This window comes from Podarcis tiliguerta, assembly GCF_965153285.1.
Source record: "Podarcis tiliguerta genome assembly, chromosome: 18".
Lineage (NCBI taxonomy): Eukaryota > Metazoa > Chordata > Lepidosauria > Squamata > Lacertidae > Podarcis > Podarcis tiliguerta.
In genome coordinates, this window is record NC_139551.1 from 11,640,727 (window position 1) to 11,663,730 (window position 23,004).

The window sequence follows — 23,004 nt, forward strand, 5'->3', positions numbered from 1 at the left end:
ACCCCTGTTCTAGCTTGTCAACATCCTTCAATTGTGGTGTGCAGAATTGGACACACTGTTCTAGTGGTCTGACCAAGGCAGAATAGAGTGGGACAGGGACTTCCCTTGTGCTCAGGGGTGTAGCCTGGTCAGGTGGCAAAATGGAGGGAGAAAGACTACAGAGGGGGGTCTGGCCTTTCCAGGAATGCCTCTCCTTTTCCTTTGCGCCCCATGAATCATCTCCCTCCCCCACAGCTGTGCTTTGGAAAGTGAAGAGATGCTTTGCCACCATTTGTGCCCAGGACCCAAGTGCTGGTGTGGCTGCAGTGTGGGACTAAGACCTGAGTTCAAGTCCCCTCTTGGTCAGCAAGCTCACTGGGCGATCTTGGGAGCTAGGCACTGCCTCTCTCAGCCTGGCCTACCCCACAGGGTTATGGGGAGTGTAACAGAATTGTAGAGTTGAAAGGGACCCTGAGGATCATCACTCCAACCCTGTGCAATGCAGAAATATGCAGCTGTCCCATCACCTGCAACCTTGACATGTGGGGGGAGAGGAGGACTATGGATCTCTTTCACCTCCTCGGAGGAAAAGTGTGGGAGATATATATATACACAGAGAGAGAGAGAGAGAGAGGCCTCATGACAGCGATGGCCTCTGGGCCTGCTTTGCCATGGGAGCCCTTCCCCAGAAAATTCTTCATTTTTTGCTCTCCATCGCGGCTGCCCCTCCCCCCATCCCTCCTTCATGCCTGACAAAGTGGGGGTGTGCAAAGAGTGAGGTGTGGGGCTTCAGGGACCCCCGTCGGGCAACGAGCCTGCCAGCTGCAGCGAGCGGAGGAAGAGGGGAAGAGGAGGAATCTGCTGAGAAAGCGGGTGGCTTCATGTTTGACAGGCGCAGCCGGCAGGCAACAGCCGCAGAGGCCGAGGGATTGACGTGTCCCCAGGGGGATGGATGGGTGCCAGTCAGATCTGAAACTCCTGTTTAGAGAATTGGGGGGGGGCAGTGAAGAAAGAGAGACCCACTGTCTCCAAAGCGGGTGCCTTTGGCCCAAGCGAACCCCCAGAATGGCTGCTTGCTGCATACAGATGCCAGACCCATTGAGTTGGGGGGGGGGTTGTGTGAAGCGCTTGTGTAAACGCCAGCTGGCCTGACACCTTGATTCAGAGTGGGAGCCTCTAGGTTGGAGACCCAGTATCTGGAAACGGCAGGAGGGGAGAGAGTTGCTTTTGTGCCGGGGTCAGGCTTGCGGGTTTCCCATCTGGGCATCTCTCTGGCACAGACTCTCCCCGCTCACTCCGCCCTGTCGCCCTTTCAGCTTCCAGCCCCTCCTCTTCCCAGGCTTCTCCCTCTGACCACTCATCTCCACCCCCCCCCTTCAGGCTCTGAGCCTCCTTCCCTTGGGGGGTCCCCACCTGGTTCCTCCAACCACTCCTCTGCTCCCCCCACCATCCCATGGCACCAATCCAGCACCTTGTGAAACTACGGAATTCCCTCCCACACCCATTTGGAAGGCTTCAGATTCACTCCACTGATGGCTACTAGCCAGGATGCCTCTGCAATTGCTTTGGAGTAACAGCCGCTGGATTACTCTTGTGCTCAGATCTTGCATTCGGGTCTCGCCACTGAGGACAGGATTCCTGACTCGATGGGCCCTGGGCCTGATTCAGCGGGCTCTCTGTATGTTCCTCTCCTCACCTTGCAGGAGGCAGAGGCGAAACTAGGCTTTACTTCATCCTGCTCAGAGACACACAGGCTGGGAGCCCCTCTGGTGGAGTCACCCGGGCCAAAAAACCTGGTAGCCCCCCCCCCCCGTGGATTGCCTCGCCGCCACACCCAGCCGAACCCCGCGAAGACAAGGTGGGGGGAAGCTTGGGGGCTGGATTGGGGGGGCGCCTCGGCAGCAGAAGGCGCCCCAAATTAAATAAGGTGCCTTGGTGTGAAGAATCTGTCCAGGGCGGGGCGGGGGGGGGGGGGAAGCTGTGCCTTCTCTCCCCCAAGTGGGCGCTCGGGGCATTTAATCCAATCTAGCAGCTGTCCGGGTGGGGCGATGCCAGAATCCGAGTCTCCAAGCCAACTGGCGCTCCATCTGGGAGCTGTTCCCTCTGCGGGCGTCCCTTCCTCGCGGCTCCCTGCCAGGTGCCCCTGAGCCAGAGAGAAGGTTGAGAGAGCAGGGCTGGCAGCTGAAAGGAAGGGGGCGCCCCCACCTCCCCACCACCACCCGGGGGTGCCAACACAGCTCAATGGGGTTCTTTTTGCTGGGGCAGGTGGGAGATGGCAGAAAATGAGTCCTCATAGAATCATAGAATTGGAAGGGACCCTGAGGATCATCTAGTCCAACCCGGCACAATGCAGGAATAGGCAGCTGCCCCATATGGGGATCGAACCTGCAACCTTGGCACTGTCAGCGACGGAGCTCTTCTGGCCTCCCTGGGCAGCGTGGCCGGGTCTATGATTCGATGACTCTCCTTCCTTGGAGATTTTTAAGCAGAGGCTGGATGGCCGTGTCATGGATGCTTTAGTTGCTATTCCTGCATTGCAGGGGGTTGGACTAGATGACCACGGGAACCCCTTCGAAGTCTATAATTCCACGAGGACTGGAGTCGTGACTTTATTTCCTGGCGCAAAAGGCGAGCAAGACCTTGTCCTGCCTCTCTCGCAGCAGCCGCAGTCCCCCCGCAAGGTCACTTGCGCATCTTCTGCAGGGACCCTCGCTCCAGCGGACGGACAGAGGACATTTGGGGGGCCCCCCCGGCCTCTGCTGCCAGGAAAGCAAGAGGGTGACCTTCCTCAGCCTCGGCCACCGACATCCTCAGGGAGAGGCCGCCCCCCGCTCATCCTCCTGGCGGCGTAAACCTTCTCCGGGGGAGCATCTTGCAGGAAGGGCAGAGAAGGGGAGAGCGCGCTGCTGGCTTCCTTGCGCAGCCCGGAGGCGGGCGAGCGTCTCCCTGGAGAGCCGCGTCCCAGCTCGGCGGGGTCGTCCTTTTCCCAGGGCAAAAAGAGGCGAGGAGCCCAGATGGATCTTCCCTCGCAGGCCTTCGCCTCCTGCTCTCCTGTCTGTCGCGGCTCCAGTTTCAGCTCAGCTCGGGGAGGGGACTGAGAAAGAGAAAGCATGGGAAAACCTCCTGCTTCTCACAACGGGTCGTGGGACTCCCTACGATACGATAATCTTTATTGTCATTGTCCCCTACAGAACAACGAAATTGTGGATGCTCGGGGGCAGCTTTCAAAAGGGGGCATCCCGGCAGAATGGTCGTGGGGTGAGGTGGTGTTTCTCGAGGGCTGCCGAGTCCAGGGAGGGGGGTTGCCTGTGGCCTCCCCAATTCCAGTCCCCCCTGACTCCGGTGGGCTGCTGGGGGAGCAGAGGACCGATAAGATCTGGAAGGACGCAGGTGCTCTCTATCCCTGTTCCAAGGAGAGGCCTTCCTCCATCTCTTGCATGCAGCAGGGAATGCCTCTCCTTAAATTGGGGGGTGGAAGGGTAGGCTCTCAGTAGGAGAGGAGAATCGCAAAGTTGGAAGGGACACCCGAGGGTCATCTAGTCCAACCCCCTCCAATGCTGGAATCTCAGCTAAAGCATCCATGGCAGAGGGCCACCCAACAGCATAAAAGCCTGTGAGGAAGGAGAGTCCCCATCTTCTGAGGGAGTCCATTCCACTGGTTCTTACTGCCAGAAAATTCTTCCTGATGTTGAGTCGGAATCTCCTTTCTTGCAGTTTGAATCCATTGGTTTGGGTCCTCCTTTCTGGGGCAACAGAAAACAAGTTGGCTCCCTCTTCCATGTGACAGCCTTTTAGATGTCTGAATATGGCTCTCCTATCTGCTCTCAGTCTCCTTTTTTCCAGGCTAAACATCCCCAGCTCCTTCAACCGTTCCTCATATGGTCTGGTTTCCAGACCCTTGATCATCTTGGTTTCCCTCCTCTGCACACCTTCCAGCTTGTCAAGATCCTTCTTAAATTGTGGTGCCCAGAACTGGACTCCAGGTGTGGCCTGGCCAAAGCAGAAGAGGGCAGGACGATGAGGAACCTAGGAAGTCCCCTTATTCCTGGCCCATCTATCCGGAGTCCTGCTCTGGGAGGCAGCAAGCAATGGGTTCCTCCTCCGCAGGACTTCTCCGCACCCACATTTCAAAATGCAAAGCAGCTGCTACTTCTCGACGCATCTTGGCTAAATAGGCTGGCGCTGAAGCAGAGAGGAGCCGAGGCCTGCAGGATCAGACCCATGTCACCCCTTTCCTGTCGCCTCCCAGGGAATTTTGAAAAAGGAGGCCAAAGGGATGAGAAGACCCACAAGTGCTGCCGCCTAGTGGCTGGTCAGCCAACTCCCTCCCAGGGAGACTGTGGGGCAGGCAGGTTAGATGTGGGTCCAAGGGTGGGGTGTGTATGGGGGCCCCTTTTCCAAACTAAAGGCAGCCTTGGGGTGGGGGGAGAGGGCAGTGGAGGGCAGGTGCAAGAGTGGGAGGGGCAGCAAATGTTCATTTACTCCCCCCTCCCACCCCTCTCCGCTTTCCAGCCAGGCAAGCCAGAGGCAGATAAAAGGATCTCCCTCCTCCTCATTCTGCCCCCACAACAACAGCCCTGTGGTCAGGCTGAGAGAGACAGTGACCGGCCCCCAGGTTACCTAGTGGCAGCTTCACGGCCGAATGGGGCGGGATTTGAACCCTGGTCTCTCCCAGGTCCTCGTCCTAGACTATAACCACTGCACTACACTGTCCTTAGATGCTAATGTGTACTAGTCCCAGGCCTCAATCACACATACCTCTTCTATTCCAGAATCCTACCCTGAACAAGGGGCACAATCTTAATCTGTGGGGTTAATTTCCTCAGTGGAAACCACAGATGCGTGCAAGATTCCAGCCCAGGTCAGAAAATGAGGAGCATAAAACGGCTCAACTTTTTTTGGTTTTTAAATCAGTTAATTGATTAAATGTCTGGCTTCCCGCCAGTTTGTCACCCTGGAGTGGAGCATTTGCCTCTTTGCAAAGCCTAGCGGAGGGAAAGCTGCTTCCCCCTTTGAACAGCCTAGTAGCGTTTTCTCCTCCCTCCAAGGCTGAGAGGACGGAGCCCACACACCTCTGTGGAGAGGATTGGCAGCGCCTGGCAGGTTTCTGTTCTTTCTTCCTGCCTTGTCAGCCCCACACATTAACAGCACAGGAAGAACCTTAGAAATAATAAAGAAATCTGCAATTTAGAACATGCACTGGCCGATTCCACTAGGAGCACAGCCCTGGCTTCCCGGAAAAAAACACCCCCAAACATTTGATGCTGCAGAGAGCAAGGGTGGAGGAACTCGGGGGCCGCATTCGCTTCCGGAGGCCGCAAAAGTGGAAGGAGCAACAGATGTATTTTATGTATCTGATACTTTTTAAAAAGGCTTGGCTCGTTTCTGCGCTCCTTTTTGTTCTCCTTCTAGGTCTGCGTCTGATGTTGCTCACACCGTCTCTAGAAAGCCTTTCCTCTGTTCCTATAGAAGCCATAAAGATGACTTGGGGGCACAAAGTTTCCAGTTTTGGGGACTAAGACTCTCAGCCCATCTCCTGCCCGCTCAGCTCACTTATGGGGCTCCCTTGCCCTCTGGGCTCAGCACATCATAACTCAACACATAGGAGGCAGGCAAAAACTACTGATCGCTTTGGAAAAGGTGGGTGAACAGGCAAGGAACAGGCATGGGGCAGGCCCCCCAACACAGCCATCAAATTCCCTAGGAGAGGGATAGCTGGGATTCTCACCATGGATCACAGAATCACAGAATTGTGAAGTTGGAAGGGACCCTGAGGATCATCGGGTCCAACCCCCTGCAATGCAGGGTTCGGCCAAAAGATCAGCCACTTCCGACGACTCCTCTCAATATTGTCACCCAAGCAGTAAGAATTATGCCATGCAGAACTGGCACCAGCACTTTTGCTCTTTCCATTCCTCCTCCCTCCCAGTACCTTTTTCCTTTAGTGACGTGTCTTCTTTTTTTATAGAGAGAGCACCAGCTTTCCCACTGATATTTGCAAGCTTGCCTATGAGGCTTTTTCGACCTGAAAAATGCTTCTAAGCTGAGAAATAAGCATCACCAAGCCCTGAGGTTTGGTGGAAGGTGAGAAGGCAGCGAGGGGGTGGAGAAGGCCTCTGCAGCAAATTTCTGGCAGGCTTGTAGAGCAAGACTACGAAGGCCGATGCTAAGCAGGCAAAATGAGGTCGGAAGGTGGGGGGTAGAGAAGAGATTTACTGCCTGGCCCAGGATCAGCAGCGGAAGCCAAGAGGAGTCGGAGCCAAGATCTTGAAAGGGCTTGGATTTGCCAGCTGCACCAGGGCCTCGCGCGCGGGGGGGGGGGGGATTCCTCACCAGTGGAGGCCCTGGTCTTACACCAAACCTTTTTGGGGGGGGTGGCCAGGTTGCTTGGAGGGGGACAGACAGACGGCTTTGGCTTCGCCTCCTGCCTGGCCCTCCCTTGTTCAGGCGCTCCTTGTTCGGACTGTGACCTTGGGGTGGCTCTGGACCCCCCCCCACCTTGGTGTGACTGCTGGCAAACACCACCCCCAGCCCAGCCCCTCGGTTTCCCCATGAGAACAGGCAGTGCCAGATTTCGGGCAGTGCAGGCAGTCCCCCCCCCCCCACGGGGTGAGGAGCTGAGGGGATGCCCAACCAAGACGCTCCATGATTGAGAAGGTCCATTTGGTGAGCCTGCCATGGGCTGGCTGGGGAAAGAGGAGTGTGGGAGGCGCTGGGAGGGGAACCCCCCAAAAGGAGGAAGGCTCAGAGCCTGGGGATTGGAGGTGGAACACCAAGGAGAGGTCAGAGGGAGAAGAACGGGAGGAGGGGTTGGATCCTGAAGGGGCAACAGGGTTTTGTGAGCAGGAGGAGTCTGTGACAGGGAGCAGTTCAGACTCCTGGCTGAAGCAGAGGAGCGGAGTGAAGAACCAGAAGTCTCCCTCTCTGACTGCAACAAGCTCTCTCCAAGAACACACAGAATAACACGGAAGGCAAAACAGAGGCCAGTGGTGTGCAGACACAGCTTGAGACTGCTTGGGAAACATCTGGGAGAGGAGGAGACTTAAGGTGCAAGGCAGGGACCTTCCGTCCTGGCAATGGCTCCATAGGGGAAAGACCACCGGGGAAGGTTGCTAAGTTGTATGCCATTTCCTTGAATAAAGAGTTAACTTCACCATGAGTGGAGATGACTGGGGTGTGTGTGTTATTGGGTTGTTGTTTTTATTTTGATTATATATTTTGTGGTTTTCTATTTTTATTTTGTTCTGTGAACCACCCTGAGACCTCCGGGTATAAGGCAGTATATATATTCAAATAATAATAATAATAATTTATTTCCTTTATTGGTGACCTGCGTCTGACAAAAAATGTTGGCCTCGCTCAGGGAGCCATACAGTGCTACATCAGGTTATAAACACTTCGGGTTACAGACTCCGCTAACCCAGAAGTAGTACCTCGGGCTAAGAACTTTACCTCAAGATGCGAACAGAAATTGCGCAGCAGCAGCGGGAGGCCCCATTAGCTAAAGTGGTACCTCAGGTTAAGAACAGTTTCAGGTTAAGAATGGACCTCCGGAACGAATTAAGTTCGTAACCAGAGGTACCACTGTATTACTGAAGATTACTGCAGTCCCTTCGCTGCCTATGATTCTTAGTCCTCCCTCACAGGGTTGCTGTGAGGATAAATGGGGAGGAAGAGAGCCAAGCCAGACACCTTCAAGAAAAATGTTGGGGCAAAACGCAATAAATAAGCAAACAAGGTAATAAACAAGGCCTCCAGTGGCCGGTGGTTTAGTGGGTTGGTGGGTAGCAGTTGCCACTTCCTTGACAAGAAAGGCAGAGCATCGTCAGTCCTTGAAAAGCGTTTGCTGCTGCAATCTCTTTGTTGCCAGGGGTGTGTGTGTGTTTCTTTTCTTCTTCTGGTTGTGGCTGGCGCACCCCGACAGCGGAAGGGGAAGAGTTGACAGAGGCGTGGATGGAGTGGAGTTGCTACCTTGGGAACGGTGTCCATGGCAACCGAATCAGGGAACCCCTCCAAGAACCTCAGCTGATGGAGAGCGAGAGCGAGAACATGTGAGCAGCAGCTGAGGCACAAAGGCGCAGCCTGGATTTAAGGAAAGGGATTTTGTGGTCAGGGCACCTGCTTCGCACCCAGAAGGTCCCGGGTTCAAGCCTCCAGGCTGTCTTAAGAGACCACAGTGGGTGCCGCCAGGGTTGAAGTCAAACGGCTGCAGCACCCAAGTGACCTCTCTGGGGTACAAGCCGGGGCTGCGTGTCATGGCCTCATTGCGGGGGTCCAAAGAAGAGCAAGACATTTGGAACCCGCTTGGCTGCACCTTCCAGGCGCCTTAGGAACTCTGGATTTGTGGAGCGTTTGCTTCTGAGTCTTTTCTTCTCCCAAAGATATCCTGCAAGGCAGCAGAGCTTCAGAATCAGTTTTCCTTCTCCTAGATGGACTCCCTTCCCAGGTGGACGGGCCCCGTCTGCCCCTCACTTCCCTCTACAGCACAGGCAGAACTTGCCTTCTTGACCCTTGGACCCCCCTTGGTCTCATCCACTTCAGCCACCAGAGCCTCTCTTCACATGCAAAGCACATCCCTAACCCACTGAGGGTTTGAGACCCATAGGCTCCCCTCACCTAGTTCAGTCAGGCAGTCGAAGCCATTTCTCGGGATTGTGGCTGCTGTCGCCTGCTGACAGCTTCGAGGAGGTGCAGGTGAGAGCTGAGTGCAGGGTGGGGACCAAAGGTGGGCAAACTGCCCCCTAAGGAGCACAATGTGTCTCCCAAGAGAGGTACAGCCCCTCCCCCAATACACCTGTTTCTCCATCTAGGGCTGGGGAAACAAACCCCGTTCCAAAACCCTCGAGAGCCACTGCCAGTCAGTGTAGATAATATTGAGTCAGGTGGGCCAGCGGTCTGATTTGATAGAAACCAGCTCCCCAAGGCTTCCTGCTTGAAACCCGCTCCTAATCACAACCATGAGGACTAACACCTTAAATTTCAAGAAAGGGCCGTGGCTCAGTGCTTTGCAAGGAGGCCCAGGTTCAGTTCTCAATGGTGTATCCAGGTCAGGCTGTGAGATCGTGTCTGAAAGAAACCCTGGAAAGCTGGAGCGTGTATTGAGGAAGATAGACACGTGGTCTGATTAGACAGAAGGAAGTTTCCTGTATCTCAAAATCTGTAGTGTTCAGGAATAACTGGAGGCAGTTATTCTGGCCTGGGTGGTGTTGGTGTTTCAACTCCCCTAGGAATAGTAAGAAAATTCATATGCCCCCCTCTCTTCAAACTTGAGTGCGATATGCAGGGAGCTGCAAGTTTTTTCAAAAACCACAATCAAACAGCATGATGCACTAAGAGCCGTCAAGTCAGATCGGAGATGCTGGAATCCCCACAAGTCTTTGCGCCTCTGCTCTCTTCTTGAATAGCTGAGGGGAGGTTTGGGAGTGGAACAAGGGGGGCGGGGCGGGGGCTCTCTGCTTCAAAAAAAGCAACACCTTGAAAGGTAGCGGCAGGTGATAAGGAAGATGAAGGCTGCCTGCCAAGACCTGTTTCTTTAATCTCTGCCAAGGCAGAAGCGCGATGTGAGATCAGAGGGGTGTTTTGGCAGATGAGGAGCAGCTGACAGCAAGACCAGAAGAGCAAAATTCCTCTGCCTGCTTCTTCGGCAAATGGGGTCCCCCCCTCATTGTCAGTGCTGCGCAGCTACTCTGGAGGGGCTGGGAGTAGGTGGGCCAGTCTGCTAGGCGAGGGTGTGGATGAGGGAGACACAGAGCATCCCGATCTGAAAAGTTCAGAACTGTGCTCAATACTAAAGCTGCTGCATGAAAAAAGACGCTCAGGGAGAGACCACAGGTGCTTTGGAGGGGAAGGAAATTCTTGTCCTCTGTCAGAGTTAAGGAAAAGCAAGAGTCTGCAGTAAAAAACATGGTCTGCAGTAGGGCTGGACAATATCCGGTTTTCAACATCGAAATATACTAAATACACTGGCTAAACATTGCAATATACTGATATACCACGATGTCTGAAATAGGGATGGTTTTCCCCACATTGTGATTTTTGCATAGTGCACACGCACACATGAAGATCCACAATATATTGCCAGGTCATAAACTATGAAACTGGTATCATAACATGGACTTCAAACCGGTTTTGGGTGATATATCGCTGTATCACCCAGCCCTACTCTGCAGTTTGAAGCAAGAAGGCAGATTTTGCATGATTTAGGATGGTGTTCCTCCTCATGCAAGACAGCCATATTATTAGTAGTAGTACCCCGCCCATCTGACTGAGTTTCTCCAGCCACTCTGAGTGGCTTCCAACATATATAAAGACACAATTAAACACCAAGCATAAAAAATTTTCCCTATACAGGGCTGCCTTCAGATATTTTCTGAGTCATATAGTTCTTTATCTCCTTGACACCTGGTGGGAGTGTGTTCCACAGGGACCACCACCAAGAAGGCCCTCTGCCTGGTTCCCTGCTACCTCACATCTTGCAGTGAGGGAGCCACCAGAAGACCCTCAGAGCTGGATCTCTGTGCCTTCCTCCGTCTGGCATCTTTTGGGTGTTGCTTGACTACAACTTCCGTCAGCTCCAGTGCCCAACGATCATGTACGGCCATCTTCAGGTGCCTTCAGGAATTCCCTGGAATTCATCTTCCCCTGCCCCCTTCTGACTTTCGAGACAGGGCTGCATTGCGGGCATGAGGGCTAGGAGCTTGGCTCTTTGGTTTGTTGTTGTGAACGCCAAACTATCCAAGGCCAAATCATAGTTCTAAAAAGTCACTTTTATTAAATGATCTGCATGTCTGCCCCCCCCCCACTGGGCTCCCCCTCCCCGATTAAAACTGAAGGCATGTTTCAACTGTACCCTGATTTCCTTCAGCCTTTCCCTTCATGAAAAGAAATACGTGTAAGACAAAGAACTACCTGCTCACTACCCAAAAAAGAGCACAGACTCATGCAGAGAGGCACTTTGGGTAGGTTGGACTCGCCAGAATTTGTATTTATTGACAGAGAGTTTGGGGGTTACTGGTCTTAGTTGTTAGGGTTAGAGAGCAGCCTTTCCAACCTGCCGCCCTCCAGCCACGCAGGGCAAAGACTCTGCAGCAGGAGGACAGTCGTTATCTCACAAATTTCCATTTTGGCCTGTTTCTTCGGTTCCCGACTTTTTCGTCATGGGACGAGAACCCTGAGAATGTGCCGAGAGTTTGCAATTGAACACACTGGTGGCAGGTTTCAGCTTCTCTTCCTGAAGATCTTAACAGCCCAACTCCCAAGTGGAGGTGCAGCCACCCCAAGTGAGATCTAGACAGAAATGCTGATATTTCCTCCTCCCCGTGGCTTATAATTTATAGGAGGAACCCCGTTTTCCCACCAGCTGGATTTCTGGGGCTGAGAGACCTTCCATCGCTGCAGTCCTCAGGATCCAAACCACAAAGGACCCAGGAAAAGCTGGGTGGTGCAACTGTTTTTGGAATCTGTCAGCAGAGCGTGGGTACAAGAAGAGTGTAGAAACATCGAGGAGACAATGAAGGTGGTCTTGTAACTAAGGAATTCGTTTGAAGGTGATCCTGTAATGAAGGGACCAGTTTGAAAAGAGACCATCTTGAGGGGTCAAAAGCAACTGGAACAAAAGTCCCAGCTGTGTGGAACGAGAGATGCTCCTGTACAGGCACGAGAGTGACCAGGGTAAACTGATGAAGATAAGGTGCCCAGTTCCGTATTCAGATTTCCTGGGAAACTGGATTCCCAGCGATCTCCCAGGGTGAGAGGCTTGGAGAGAGAGGGATACTCCCAGGTGAGAGTTGGGAAGGCTGACCTTGGGATAAAAGTTAAGACACAGCAGCGAGAGAGGGCTTTGTAGTTTCCTATCTCCTTTCTTTTCTTCTGATTTCTCTCTTGTTGTTAGACCTTGTAGACTAGTCCGTTCTTTTTATTGTCTCATGGAAAATTTCAATAAAACTGGATTCCCAGAATCCTCCTGTCGTGTCCGCAGTCCCCCCACCTTCTGCCCCAAGAAATAACTTTTGATGGAGCCCATCTTGGCTCTGGGGTGCCCTTCTCAGCCTGGGGCCAGCCCTGGTGGACAAAGAGGGGGGACCGCGCCACTTCTTCCCCACACCAGACGGAAGGCACAAGAACCCCGGGTGGTGAGGGGTCGGGGAGAGGCAGCCTCACTTCTCTGCCGCCGGCTGCTTCCGTTGTTGCTGCCGCCGCTGCCGCTTCTTCCGTAGCTTCCGATGGAGGACAACCTGCTTCTTGTCTTCCAGGACCTGATGGACTCTGCTCCGAAACTCGACATTCTTCTTTCTGATCTTTGCCAGCTCAGCCTTTCGCTGCGCCTCCAGGTCTGGGTCCTGGTGAGCGAGGAGGAGAGAAGGCAAGGAGACTGAGAAGCAGACCCTCTTGGCCAGAGGTGGCCAGAGCACCCTGACTTTATCAGTCTCCCACTGCCCACAGGCTTTGTGTTGACATCTGACCAGGGCTGTTCTGGGTGGGCACCTGCTGGAGGCCGTGCTGCACCTGCCGCTTACTGAGGAAGGGCACGGAGCAGGGTTTGCTCCAGGACCAGGGGCTGGGTGATGTCAGCTTTTCAACACTGCGATGAATCACCAGCCAAACATCACGATCTGGTGATACACTGCGATGCTGAAATCTGGCCGAGCCAAGGCTGCTTGCTGCTGCTGCTGAGAGCAGGGAGTGGAGAGGCGGGGGCAGGAGGTGGGGGTTGTGAGCTGCGCTGCCAAGAGACCCTTTGTGCCTGGAAGGGAGCTGCAACTAGTTGCTGCAGATGTGGCAGATGTGGCGCTCTTAAAGATCACTTAAGGCAAACAGATGTGGCGAGAGGGGGAATTGCTGCAGAGGAGGGAGGGACACACAGGGCCACCCCCTGCCCCAAAATGATCGTACCTTTCCTTCTAGGATCATCTGTTTCCGTTTGTTTATTTCCTTCTTCTCATCAAAATCGGTCGCCTCCAATCTCTAGGAAGAAAATAAACATAAAGGTTGTTTTAAAGCAGTGTTTCCCAGAGCGGGCAGTACTGTTGGGGGGGGGGGAGGGATTACCTACAGAGGGGCTGGTGCTGTAAAGAACCACTGGGATTTGAAAAGCTGATATTGCTGGACCAATGATTCCATCAGCTTTGCTGAATTAATTAAACTAAAAAGGTTTTAATCAGATTTTGAACAAACATGAAATTAATTGCGAGTGTTTTGAATTTCATTGTGTTGTTATCTTGCTTAGTGGGTCATGCAAACCGCTATTCTGAATAATGCTTTTTTAAAGGGCAGGGGGCGCTGGGGATGAGTTCATGGAACAACTGTTTTCAAAGCATATATGTATCCCCAGGCTTCCGTTCTGCTTTACCTGGGGAGACAGGGAAATGGGAGGAGGCTAAAACATCAATCTTGGAGTGGGGAGATCCGAGTTCAAATCTGTGCTTCCCCACAAAGTTCACTGGTATTCCCAGACTGCAGATCTACAACCCGGCCCACCCCAAAGCCCTCACTCACAATCTCGCATTCCCGTCGCACAACGTTCACTTGGGTAAGGATGTTCAGCACGGTGCGTTCCTCCACGGAGAACTCCTGGAGCTTCATCTCTGCAAGGCAGAAAGGCATGGGGGTGTCCCTAAAGGATCTACACTGGTTCCCAGCACATTTCTGAGCCCTATTCAAAGTGCTGGTGCTGACCTTGAAAGCCCTAAATGGCCCCATATACCTGAAGAAGCGTCTCCACCCCCATTGTCCAGCCAGGGTCCAGCTCCAAGGGCCTTCTGGCAGTTCCCTCCCTGAGAGAAGTGAGGTTACAGGGAACCAGGCAGAGGGCCTTCTCAGTGGTGGCGCCCGCCCTGTGGAATGCCCTCCCTTCAGATGTCAAGGCAATAAAGAGTTGCAGTGGATGCTTGGGTTGCGAAGGTGATCCACGCAGGAGGCACATTCGCAAACCGCAGCGCCGCATCTGCGCACGAGCGGGTAGCGATTCAGCACTGCGCAAAACACGATTTAGTGTCTCTGCGCATGCGTGAGCGCCGAAATCAGGAAGTAACCCATTCCAGTACTTCCGGGTTTGGTGCGGTACGCAACCCGAAAATGCACAACCTGAAGCGTCTGTAACCCGAGGTATGACTGTATCTGACGTTTAGAAGATGTCTGAAGGCAGCCCTGTTCAGGGAAGTTTTTAATGTCTGATGTTATATTATGTTTTTATATGTGTTCAAATCCACCCAGAGTGGCTGGGGCAACCCAGGCAGATGGGTGCAGTATAAATAATAAAATTATTATTTTTAGGTGAGTGCCAACGGGGGCGCCAATGGGGCCCCTGCCTCTGCTCACACAGCGCTTTCAGAATTGAACTGCATCTTGAGGCTGCATCTTGGGCAAGGATTTGAGACATTTCTTAGCACCTCCATTGAACCTCCTCAGCCTTTTTGGCTTTCTATCCGGCTGCTGTTATTGGCTGGTTTTATTGTTACTGAACATGTATATGTTGCTTAAGGTCAGAGCAGGTTTCTAAGGAGCTTACAAGTTTAAAACACAAATGAAGTACAGTGGTACCTCGGTTTACGAACTTAATCCATTCCAGAAGTCTGTTCTTAAACCGAAACTGTTCTTAAACCGAGGCACACTTTCCCTAATGAGGCCACTGTTTGGATTCCTTAGACCGAGGTAAAGTTCACAAACTGGGACACCACTTCTGGTTTGCGAATCATTCCTAAAAAGGACTGTTCTTAAACCGAGGTACCACTGTACATGCAAACAGAGGGTCAGCGGTGGCAACCAGGAATGGCGTGAAGAACCAGGTCAGAGGAAGCAACTGCAAAATGAGTGGTCTGCCAGTGGTCTGGGAGGCTGATAAATGTCAGTAAAGCTGACTAGGGCTTGACTGCAGCCTTCCCCAACACGGTGCCCTGCGGACGTTTCGGATTATGACTCTGTGCTGGGTGGGCGCTGATGGGAGCTGTTCCCGCCTGGAGGGCACCAGCTTGGAGGAGGTTGTGCTGCCACGTCAAACCCCTTCCCAGCCATTTGCATCGCCCTCTTTCCCAGGTGGCTGGAGGAGCCGCCAAACCGGTAACTTGGCAGTGCGATGGGCTGTCGCTCCCAAGCTCTCCTTCTCAACTCACTGATCTGCTCCTCGATGGCGTGGACCAGGTGGATGTCATACTGCGTCACCAGCGTGATGGCGATGCCGTTTCGGCCTGGGGAAGGGTGGAGAGAAGAAGGGGGTTCATGCACACAGGACAATTCTCCTCACCACCAGGGACCCCCAATGCAAAAGAAAGTGCCGCATGTTCTATCCATCCAGGGTGGCTAATCAGCAGGTTGTAGCAGCCGTCCTTACCTGCCCGGGCCGTTCGGCCTACCCGGTGGATGTAGATTTTGGGGAGCCCCGGCGTGTTGTGGTTGATGACCACTTGGACTGTGGGGATGTCAAGACCCCTGAATTGAGAGAGACGAAGAAGAGAGGGGTAGGGTTAGAAGTTGGGAAGAACCGTCCACCCAACACTGTCCCCACCAAAAATTTAAAAGGTGAAATATATACATTTAAAAGCACCAGAGAGGGATAACAAACTCAGATGTTCCCAAGAAGGTACTTAATCTTTCTTTGTATGTGACAACAGCAGCAAGAATAATCTATGCACAAAGGTGGAAAGACCAAGAAATACCAATCAAAGAGGAATGTCAAAATAAACTGATAAAATATGTGGAGTTGGCGAGAATGACAACAAAAATTAGGGATCAGGAGGAATCATTGTTAAGGGAGGAGTGGAACCCTTTGCAGAGTATTTGAAGAAGTTAAGCAGTCAGATAAACCTACAAGTAGGACTTGAGCTGTGAGCAGCAGCGAAAAATAATTAGGATATTAAATATAGATGGAAACGGGTGGTTAAGGATGATAGGCAGTACCCACCTGGCGGCCACATCTGTAGCGATGAGAATCTTAAAGACGCTGGATTTGAACTTGGCCAGGGCTGCAAAGCGCTGCTTCTGTTAGAAAGAGTGGAGAGAGAGGAGGGGGAAAGGCAGTCAGAGCAGGGAAATGTAGGAAGTGGCTGGGCTAAGTGTCCAGGTGGGTGGGGAGGCAGAGACCCCTGCCTGTTGGCGGACCCTTTCTAAACTGGAGGTGCCAGGGGTGAAACCTGCAGGCAAAGCAGGTGCCCTCCCCATTAAGGTACGCTCCACCCACTGGAGGAAAGCAGAGGAAGGAAGAACTAACCCCAGCAAGAACTCCGCCCCGCGGGGGGGGGGGGGGGCTCCTGGCGAAACAAAGAGGGACCACAGATTCTCTCACACCAAAGAATCCACACGGCAACTGTATCTTACTTTAAGAAACATCAGCATGTGGCTCTGCTTGCTCCCCTTCCCTCCCCCTTGTGTGTTGCCCCTCCAGCTGTTAGTGCAAGGCCTCTGCCAGCCTCTGGCTCACCTGCTTCATCATGGAGTGCAGAGCCACTGAAGGGAAGTTGAACCTCCTGAGCATCATATTCAGGATTTGGCAGTTCCTGCAAGAACAAGAGATCTAAGTCCTTCCTCTTGCCTCCCCGGCCCCTGCTCTCTGGAGGGGAAGAGGGTCAGCCTTGGCACTTCAGGAGGCCAAGGGTGTTCCCTTATGGTTGCTGCTTCCCTTCTCTGTGGCCACAAATTACTAATGCAGGACCGAGGCCAGTGTTTCCCAAACTTGGGTCTCCAGCTGCTTCTGGACTACAACACCCACCATCTCTAGCTAGCTGTACTTTACCTGGCAGGGCTGTTCAGAGGACTGACTTCCCAACCTTGCAAATATCACCCTGAGTTGCCTAGAGGGGAATGCAATATACTGGAAAGAGCCAAAAAGGTTTCTGTCTTACCCTGTCTTACCCTTTTTCTCTCCTGCCCAAGCATATTCTTGTACCTGCAAAGCTGTTTCTCTTCTACAGGTCAAAAGCTTCCACAAGCCAGCTGGCAGGGAAGAGTGCTTCTGAGCACAAGCAAACTGCCCTTCGGCCACCTCAAAGGCATCCCCCTGCGAGGGGAACATCCAAAGAGGCCCAAGGAGGTCCTCCATCTAGTCCAGCATCTTGGGGCCAACCAGAAGCCCCCTGGAAGGGCACCAGGGCCCTCTCCTGCTCTTCCCCAGCAAGGGGAATTCAAAGACGGAACTCCAGGGGGTTCTAGCCAGCTATCATAAAAGCCCTGAGGGCATAAGAATTTCCCTACCATCTAGTCCAGCATCCTGTCCTCACTGTGGTCAACCACATGCCCCAAGCAAGATCAGAGCAAAGCAACTCTCTCTGCTTGTGATTCCTCAGCAAACGGTGTTACCCAGAGGTGTTTATTCCCTCCAGACAGGGAAGAATAGAGCATTGCCATCATAGCTAGGAGCCAATGACAGCCTCAGTTAATCCTCTGGGGACAGGAGTGAGGAGTCTGGGCTGAACGTGGCACCTGCCCCTCCCTGGAGCAGCAGTTCAGGATTGCCTCCAAGCCAACTGTGATCCTGGGGAACTCTGCCCTCTTGGGAGCTGAAAGCGGAAGGTGAGCTTTTGAGCCAGCAGGGAAGAGTGGCCGGGAAACAGAGGGAGGCCAACCCCAGACTCACTTGCACGTGTTGGTGAAGATGATGATGGACCAGTCTTCATGCTCGTCCTGGAATGTCTGGACCAGGTGGACCAGGTAGGCGTCCTTCACCTTCTCAGGCACCAGCAGGTAACGTTGGTCCAGCTGCTCCACTGTCCGGACTCTGGGAGGATAGGGAAGAGGAGGCCCAGTTAGGGGAGACAGAGAGTTTAAGAACTTCCTTGCACCAGACCTGGCTCTGTGCCTCCCCAGCACAAGGCTGTCTCTTCTCTTAGTGGCCCTGAGTCTCCAGTAGTGGTTTCCCTGACTCTCCAAAAGGAGAGGACTGAACCTGGGACCTCCCAGCATACAAAATGTGAGATACAGTCTCTTCCCCTCCATTTGCAACAGGGCAAGAAGATGGCAGGTTGGGACTGAGACCGGCCACGTGAGGGTTGTTGCGAGGCCTCCAAATCATCATCATCATCCACATAATAAAACAATATATAACAACAACAATATAATGTATGTTTAGGACATTTTGGCTGCCTCTCATCTATCCATTCAGGTATCTCTTAAGCCAGGGTTTCCCAAACTTGGGTCTCCAGTTGTTTTTGGACTACAGTTCCCATCATCCTTGACCCTTGGTCCTGCTAGCTACGGATGATGGGAGTTGTAGTCCAAAAACAGCTGGAGGGCCAAGTTTGGGAAACCTTGATGTACACTGTCTACCACTCAGAGCCTGGAGGTCAAACTCACTCGGATTTGGATTCCCAGAAGAATGGCTTGTTCATGGCGATCTGCTTGAGCTCGTTCAGGGTGTCGGTCAGAGTGGCACTGAAGAGCATCGTCTGCCTGCTGGCTGGGACTGCGGCCAAGATGACTTCCAGGTCTTTGGTGAAGTCGGTGCAGCCCTGCTCCAGCAGCCGGTCAGCTTCATCCAGGACCTGAGCCAAAATGGAGGGGGCGGGGACAGGTGTGTCACCGGTGAACTGCCAGAGGTGGAAGAGGACGGAGCAGAAAGGGAAATCCTCCCAGGGAAAGACAGGGATCGGAAAGCATGTGGGAATTTTAAGTTGCTGCAAGGTGTTTGGCATTTGCTTTTGACAGAAAGGATGAACATTACTAAAGAAAATATTGTTTGTTTTCCAAAATAAACGCCACTGAATGTTTTTTATTATACCAATGTATTGTTAAAAGAATTGGTCTTATGTCTGACATTGACAGCCTGAATAGTAAATGCAATTCAATGAAAAACAGCCCCAAATCTGACACTGGGGGGTTGCCACGCCTTGCACTGCCCCTTAGCCATAATGGAGAAAACGACGCCCAATGTGAGATCTGGGCAAGGGCAAGAAGACACTTTCTTTATGATCTGGCAGTCTCTTACGACATACACAGCAGAACCATTCTTTTCAAGACAACCTTTGTCACAAGCCTGGAAACCTGGAACGACACTTGATAAGGGGGTGAGTCTGATATTCTTGGACCTTGCCATGCTAACCCATGTGCAACTGCACATGCCTGTTCTATAGCTTTCCACCTTTAAACTTTCCTCTTTGTTCTAACCGCTGTCTCTGCTTTACATACAGCATAAAACCACATGGGAATGTCAGACCTCCAGGCAGGCCATTCTACTCCTTCCCAGGGCAAGGGACTCCCAGCAGCCCCAGCCAACGTTCGTGGCTGACGGAAGGCGGAGGGGGAGATACTACTACTATTTATTTATACGCCACTCATCTGGCTGGGTTTCCCCAGCCACTCTTCCAGCACATACATAGACAACATCAAACATTAAAAACTTCCCAATACAGGGCTACCTCCAGCTGTCTTCTAAATGTCTGATAATTGTTTGTTTCTTTGACATCTGATGGGAGGGGATTCCACAGGGCAGGCGCTACTACTGAGAAGGCTCTCTGCCTGGTTTCCTGTGACTTCCCGCCATGAGGGAACTGCCAGAAGGCCCTCAGAGCTGGACCTCAATGTCTGGGCTGGACGATGGGGGTGGAGACGCTCCTTCAGGGATACTGGGCCGAGGCCATATATTGAATGAAGCGTTCAGACCAGCAGAGGAAGCTCTCAGTGCATCAGTATATCAATCAAACTTTTACTGTGCTAGCTGAATGCCATGACATTATCCATATACAAGATAAAATAAAGGGGGGTTGCATGCAGATTGTGTAAGTTAGATCTCAGCGTCCCCTTCACAATTAACGGTTAATTTAACTAATTTATTTGCCCTAATCTTCCCAGCTGTCAGAGCATAGATAGCAACTTTGTAAGTTGTAAAGTCACCCTCTCCGCCATGGTTAAGCTGCTTTCCTGCACAAAGGTTTTATAAATCGATTCCTTGGTTCTGCATTGCACATGGGTGCCTGCAAAAGTGGGCATTGCACATGGGTGCCTGCAAAACCATCAGTATATGTGAATGTCTGGCTCCCTTAAGACTCTATAGAACTGTTATTCACAATAATAATGGAGCTTGGGAGGCAGATAATACTTTCATTTTTATGAATCTTTATTATTTGCAAAGGGAATCTTTGCTAATAGTTGCTATCCCTTTGGAGCTGTGCTGCGTTTTTGTCCTTTTGCCCTTCCAGGCTGTGAAGGCCTATGGTTCATATTTTTTATTCACATAATCATAGAATTGCGGCGTTGGAAGGGACCCTGAGGGCCAGCTCGTCCCACCCCCAGCCATGCAGGACTCGCAACTAAATTATACATGACATGTCCTTTGTTTCTTTTCTTTGCTGCATTTGCACTTTTTCTTGCTGAGAAACAGAAATGCAAAAAACCAAAAGCTTTCTAAGCCGCTGTGGGGAGAGAGGCATCGCACAGCCCTGTGGAGGCTGTAAGGTGGCCAGGTTCAGGCCTGGCTGCCGAACTAGGGGCCTTCCTTGGGAATTAGGGTGCACTCTCTGGGACTTACCAAGAACTTGATCTTTTGAAGGCTGAAGGTGTTGGAACTTCGCAGGTGGTCAGCCAGCCGGCCAGGGGTGGCGATGACGATGTGGGGCTTGCGGGACAGCTCTAGGGCTTGAGCCACCATATCTGCAAAGTGGGGAAAGAAGGGAATACCTCAGCCCCTCTCAAAGGGCACAGAGTGACACCCCCACCCCCACCCTGCTGTGTGCAGTTTGCCAATAAATTATCTTCAGCTGCTTGGTGGCCCTTCAAGCAAGATGTCTTTAATTTTGTTTGGGAGAATCATAGAATCATAGAGTTGGAAGAGACCACAAGGGCCATCGAGTCCAACCCCCTGCCAAGCAGGAAACACCCTCAGAGCACTCCTGACATATGGTTGTCAAGCCTCTGCTTAAAGACCTCCAAAGGAGGAGACTCCACCACACTCCTTGGCAGCAAATTCCACTGTCAAACAGCTCTTACTGTCAGGAAGTTCTTCCTAATGTTTAGGTGGAATCTTCTTTCTTGTAGTTTGGATCCATTGCTCCATGTCCGCTTCTCTGGAGCAGCAGAAAACAACCTTTCTCCCTCCTCTATGTGACATCCTTTTATATATTTGAACATGGCTATCATATCACCCCTTAACCTCCTCTTCTCCAGGCTAAACATGCCCAGCTCCCTTAGCCGTTCCTCATAAGGCATCGTTTCCAGGCCTTTGACCATTTTGGTTGCCCTCCTCTGTACACGTTCCAGTTTGTCAGTGTCCTTCTTGAACTGTGGTGCCCAGAACTGGACACAGTACTCCAGGTGAGGTCTGACCAGAGCAGAATACAGTGGCACTATTACTTCCCTTGATCTAGATGGGTGCAGGAAGAACCCCTCCGTTTTCTGAACAGGACTTACGTACCCATCCCACCAACGATGATGCAGTCCTTTAGGCCCAGCGGCTTCCCCAAGACCCGGAACTGCTCGGCAATCTGGTGGGCCAGTTCCCTGCCGGAGAAGGAATGGCAGGAGATTAAAAAAAACGCCGCTGTTTTGCACCGTGCCACTCCTCAGGCAGAAAGAGTGGGGTGCAAGGATGATGATAATGATGTATTTCTTGTTTTTTATATTGTCGTGAACTGCTCTGAGACAAAAAGCGCTATCTGAACTTAAAGGTAAAGGTAAAGGACCCCTGACAGTTAAGTCCAGTCGTGAATGACTCTGGGGTTGTGGCGCTTATCTTGCTTTACCGGCCGAGGGAGCGGATGTTTATCTGCAGAGTTTTCCCGGGTCATGTGCCCAGCATGACTAAGCCGCTTCTGGCGAAACCAGAGCAGTGCACTGAAACGCCGTTTACCTTCCCGCCGGAGCAGTACCTATTTATCTACTTGCACTTTTTGTGCTTTCGAACTGCTAGGTGGGCAGGAGCAGGGACCGAGCAACAGGAGCTCACCCTATTGCGGGGATTCGAACTGCCAACCTTCTGATCGGCAAGCCCAAGAGGCTCAGTGGTTTAGACCACAGCGCCACCCGGGTGCCTATACGAACTTAATAAGTAATAATAGTAATTCAATTAACCACAATGATATCTGAGCGTTGGTCCAACGCAGGGGCCGCCCTCGATGAGGACCAAGGACCTCCAGCAAGACCTGGAAAGCAGCAGGCTGGCTCTTACCTCGTGGGCGTCAGCACCAGGCAGAAGATGCCATACGGATCTTCTGAGAGCTTCTGCAGGATGGGCAGCACAAAGGCGGCCGTCTTGCCGCTGCCAGTCTGCGCACAGCCCATGCAGTCACGGCCTATAGGAGGAAAGCAGAGGGGAAGGGCAGCAAGTGGGGAGGCGCTCTGCACGTGCTCAGAGGCACTCCCCTTCCTAGGAAAGGCTGAGGCAGCTGCTTTGGAGCAATGGCCCGGGGGGGGGGCCTCAACAGGCCTTGCCATCAATGGGCGTGGCCTGCATGAAGGGGCGTGGCTGAGAAGCCAAGAGGCGGGGTATCTGCGGAGGGGCGTGGCCAGAAGAGCAGAAGGGTGGGCCTCGTCGAAGAGGCGTGGCTTCCACAGCGCGGGTGGAATGGGCGTGGCTTAAATAGCCAGAGGGTGACCGAGGCGTGGGCGGGGCCTAGCTCACCATGGCAGGAGTGGGCGGGGCCTGCGTGCCCGTTTCCTGAGGCGCGAGGGAGCCGGGCTTACCTTGGAGGGCGGGCGGGATGCAGGCCTCCTGCACCGGCGCGGGCCTCGACAGGCCCAGCTGCTCTGCCTGCGACACCAGCCAGGGCGATAAGCCCAGCGCGCGGAAGCCGGACATGGCCGAAGCCCCTCGCCGCTGAGGAGGAAAGAGCGAAAGGAAGGCAGCAATCCCACAAGGCACCGCGACAGGCGCCGGCGCATTTGCTGCGCGTCACGCCGCCGGGCGTTGCAGCGTGACGCCACGCTCCCCTCCAATGGGCTGACTACGACGCCCAGCATGCATTGCGCCCAATAAACCGAGCCCTATTCCCGGCGCATCCAACTCCGCTGCGGGGCTCATGGGCTGCAGTGGCTCTGACAGGAAGAGGGCGGTGGTTTTGTTTGAAATATTCGCTAGTTGCTTGTTTTCCAGCAGGCGGAGCCCGCATG

General features: G+C 52.9%; 1 protein-coding gene and 1 long non-coding RNA gene across 2 annotated transcripts in view; one reads left to right on the forward strand and one right to left on the reverse strand.

Annotated features, from left to right (window-relative positions):
- Positions 1 to 10,932: 10,932 nt before the first annotated feature.
- Positions 10,933 to 22,793, reverse strand: DDX49 (DEAD-box helicase 49). Its single transcript, XM_083421711.1, has 13 exons — positions 22,579 to 22,793; positions 22,064 to 22,187; positions 21,311 to 21,396; positions 20,429 to 20,550; positions 18,259 to 18,446; positions 17,543 to 17,683; positions 16,391 to 16,466; positions 15,875 to 15,951; positions 15,305 to 15,402; positions 15,087 to 15,161; positions 13,474 to 13,562; positions 12,871 to 12,942; positions 10,933 to 12,317 (listed from the first exon to the last, which is right to left on the reverse strand). The coding sequence occupies exons 1-13, from the start codon at positions 22,691 to 22,693 to the stop codon at positions 12,135 to 12,137; spliced, it is 1,446 nt and encodes a 481-aa protein (XP_083277837.1). The 5' UTR covers positions 22,694 to 22,793; the 3' UTR covers positions 10,933 to 12,134.
- LOC310668640 overlaps positions 18,073 to 23,004 on the forward strand; it is a 48,431-nt gene continuing 43,499 nt past the window's right edge. The window contains exon 1 of the long non-coding RNA XR_014506743.1: positions 18,073 to 18,177. This is a non-coding gene — a long non-coding RNA (uncharacterized lncRNA). The remainder of the gene's footprint in view (positions 18,178 to 23,004) is intronic.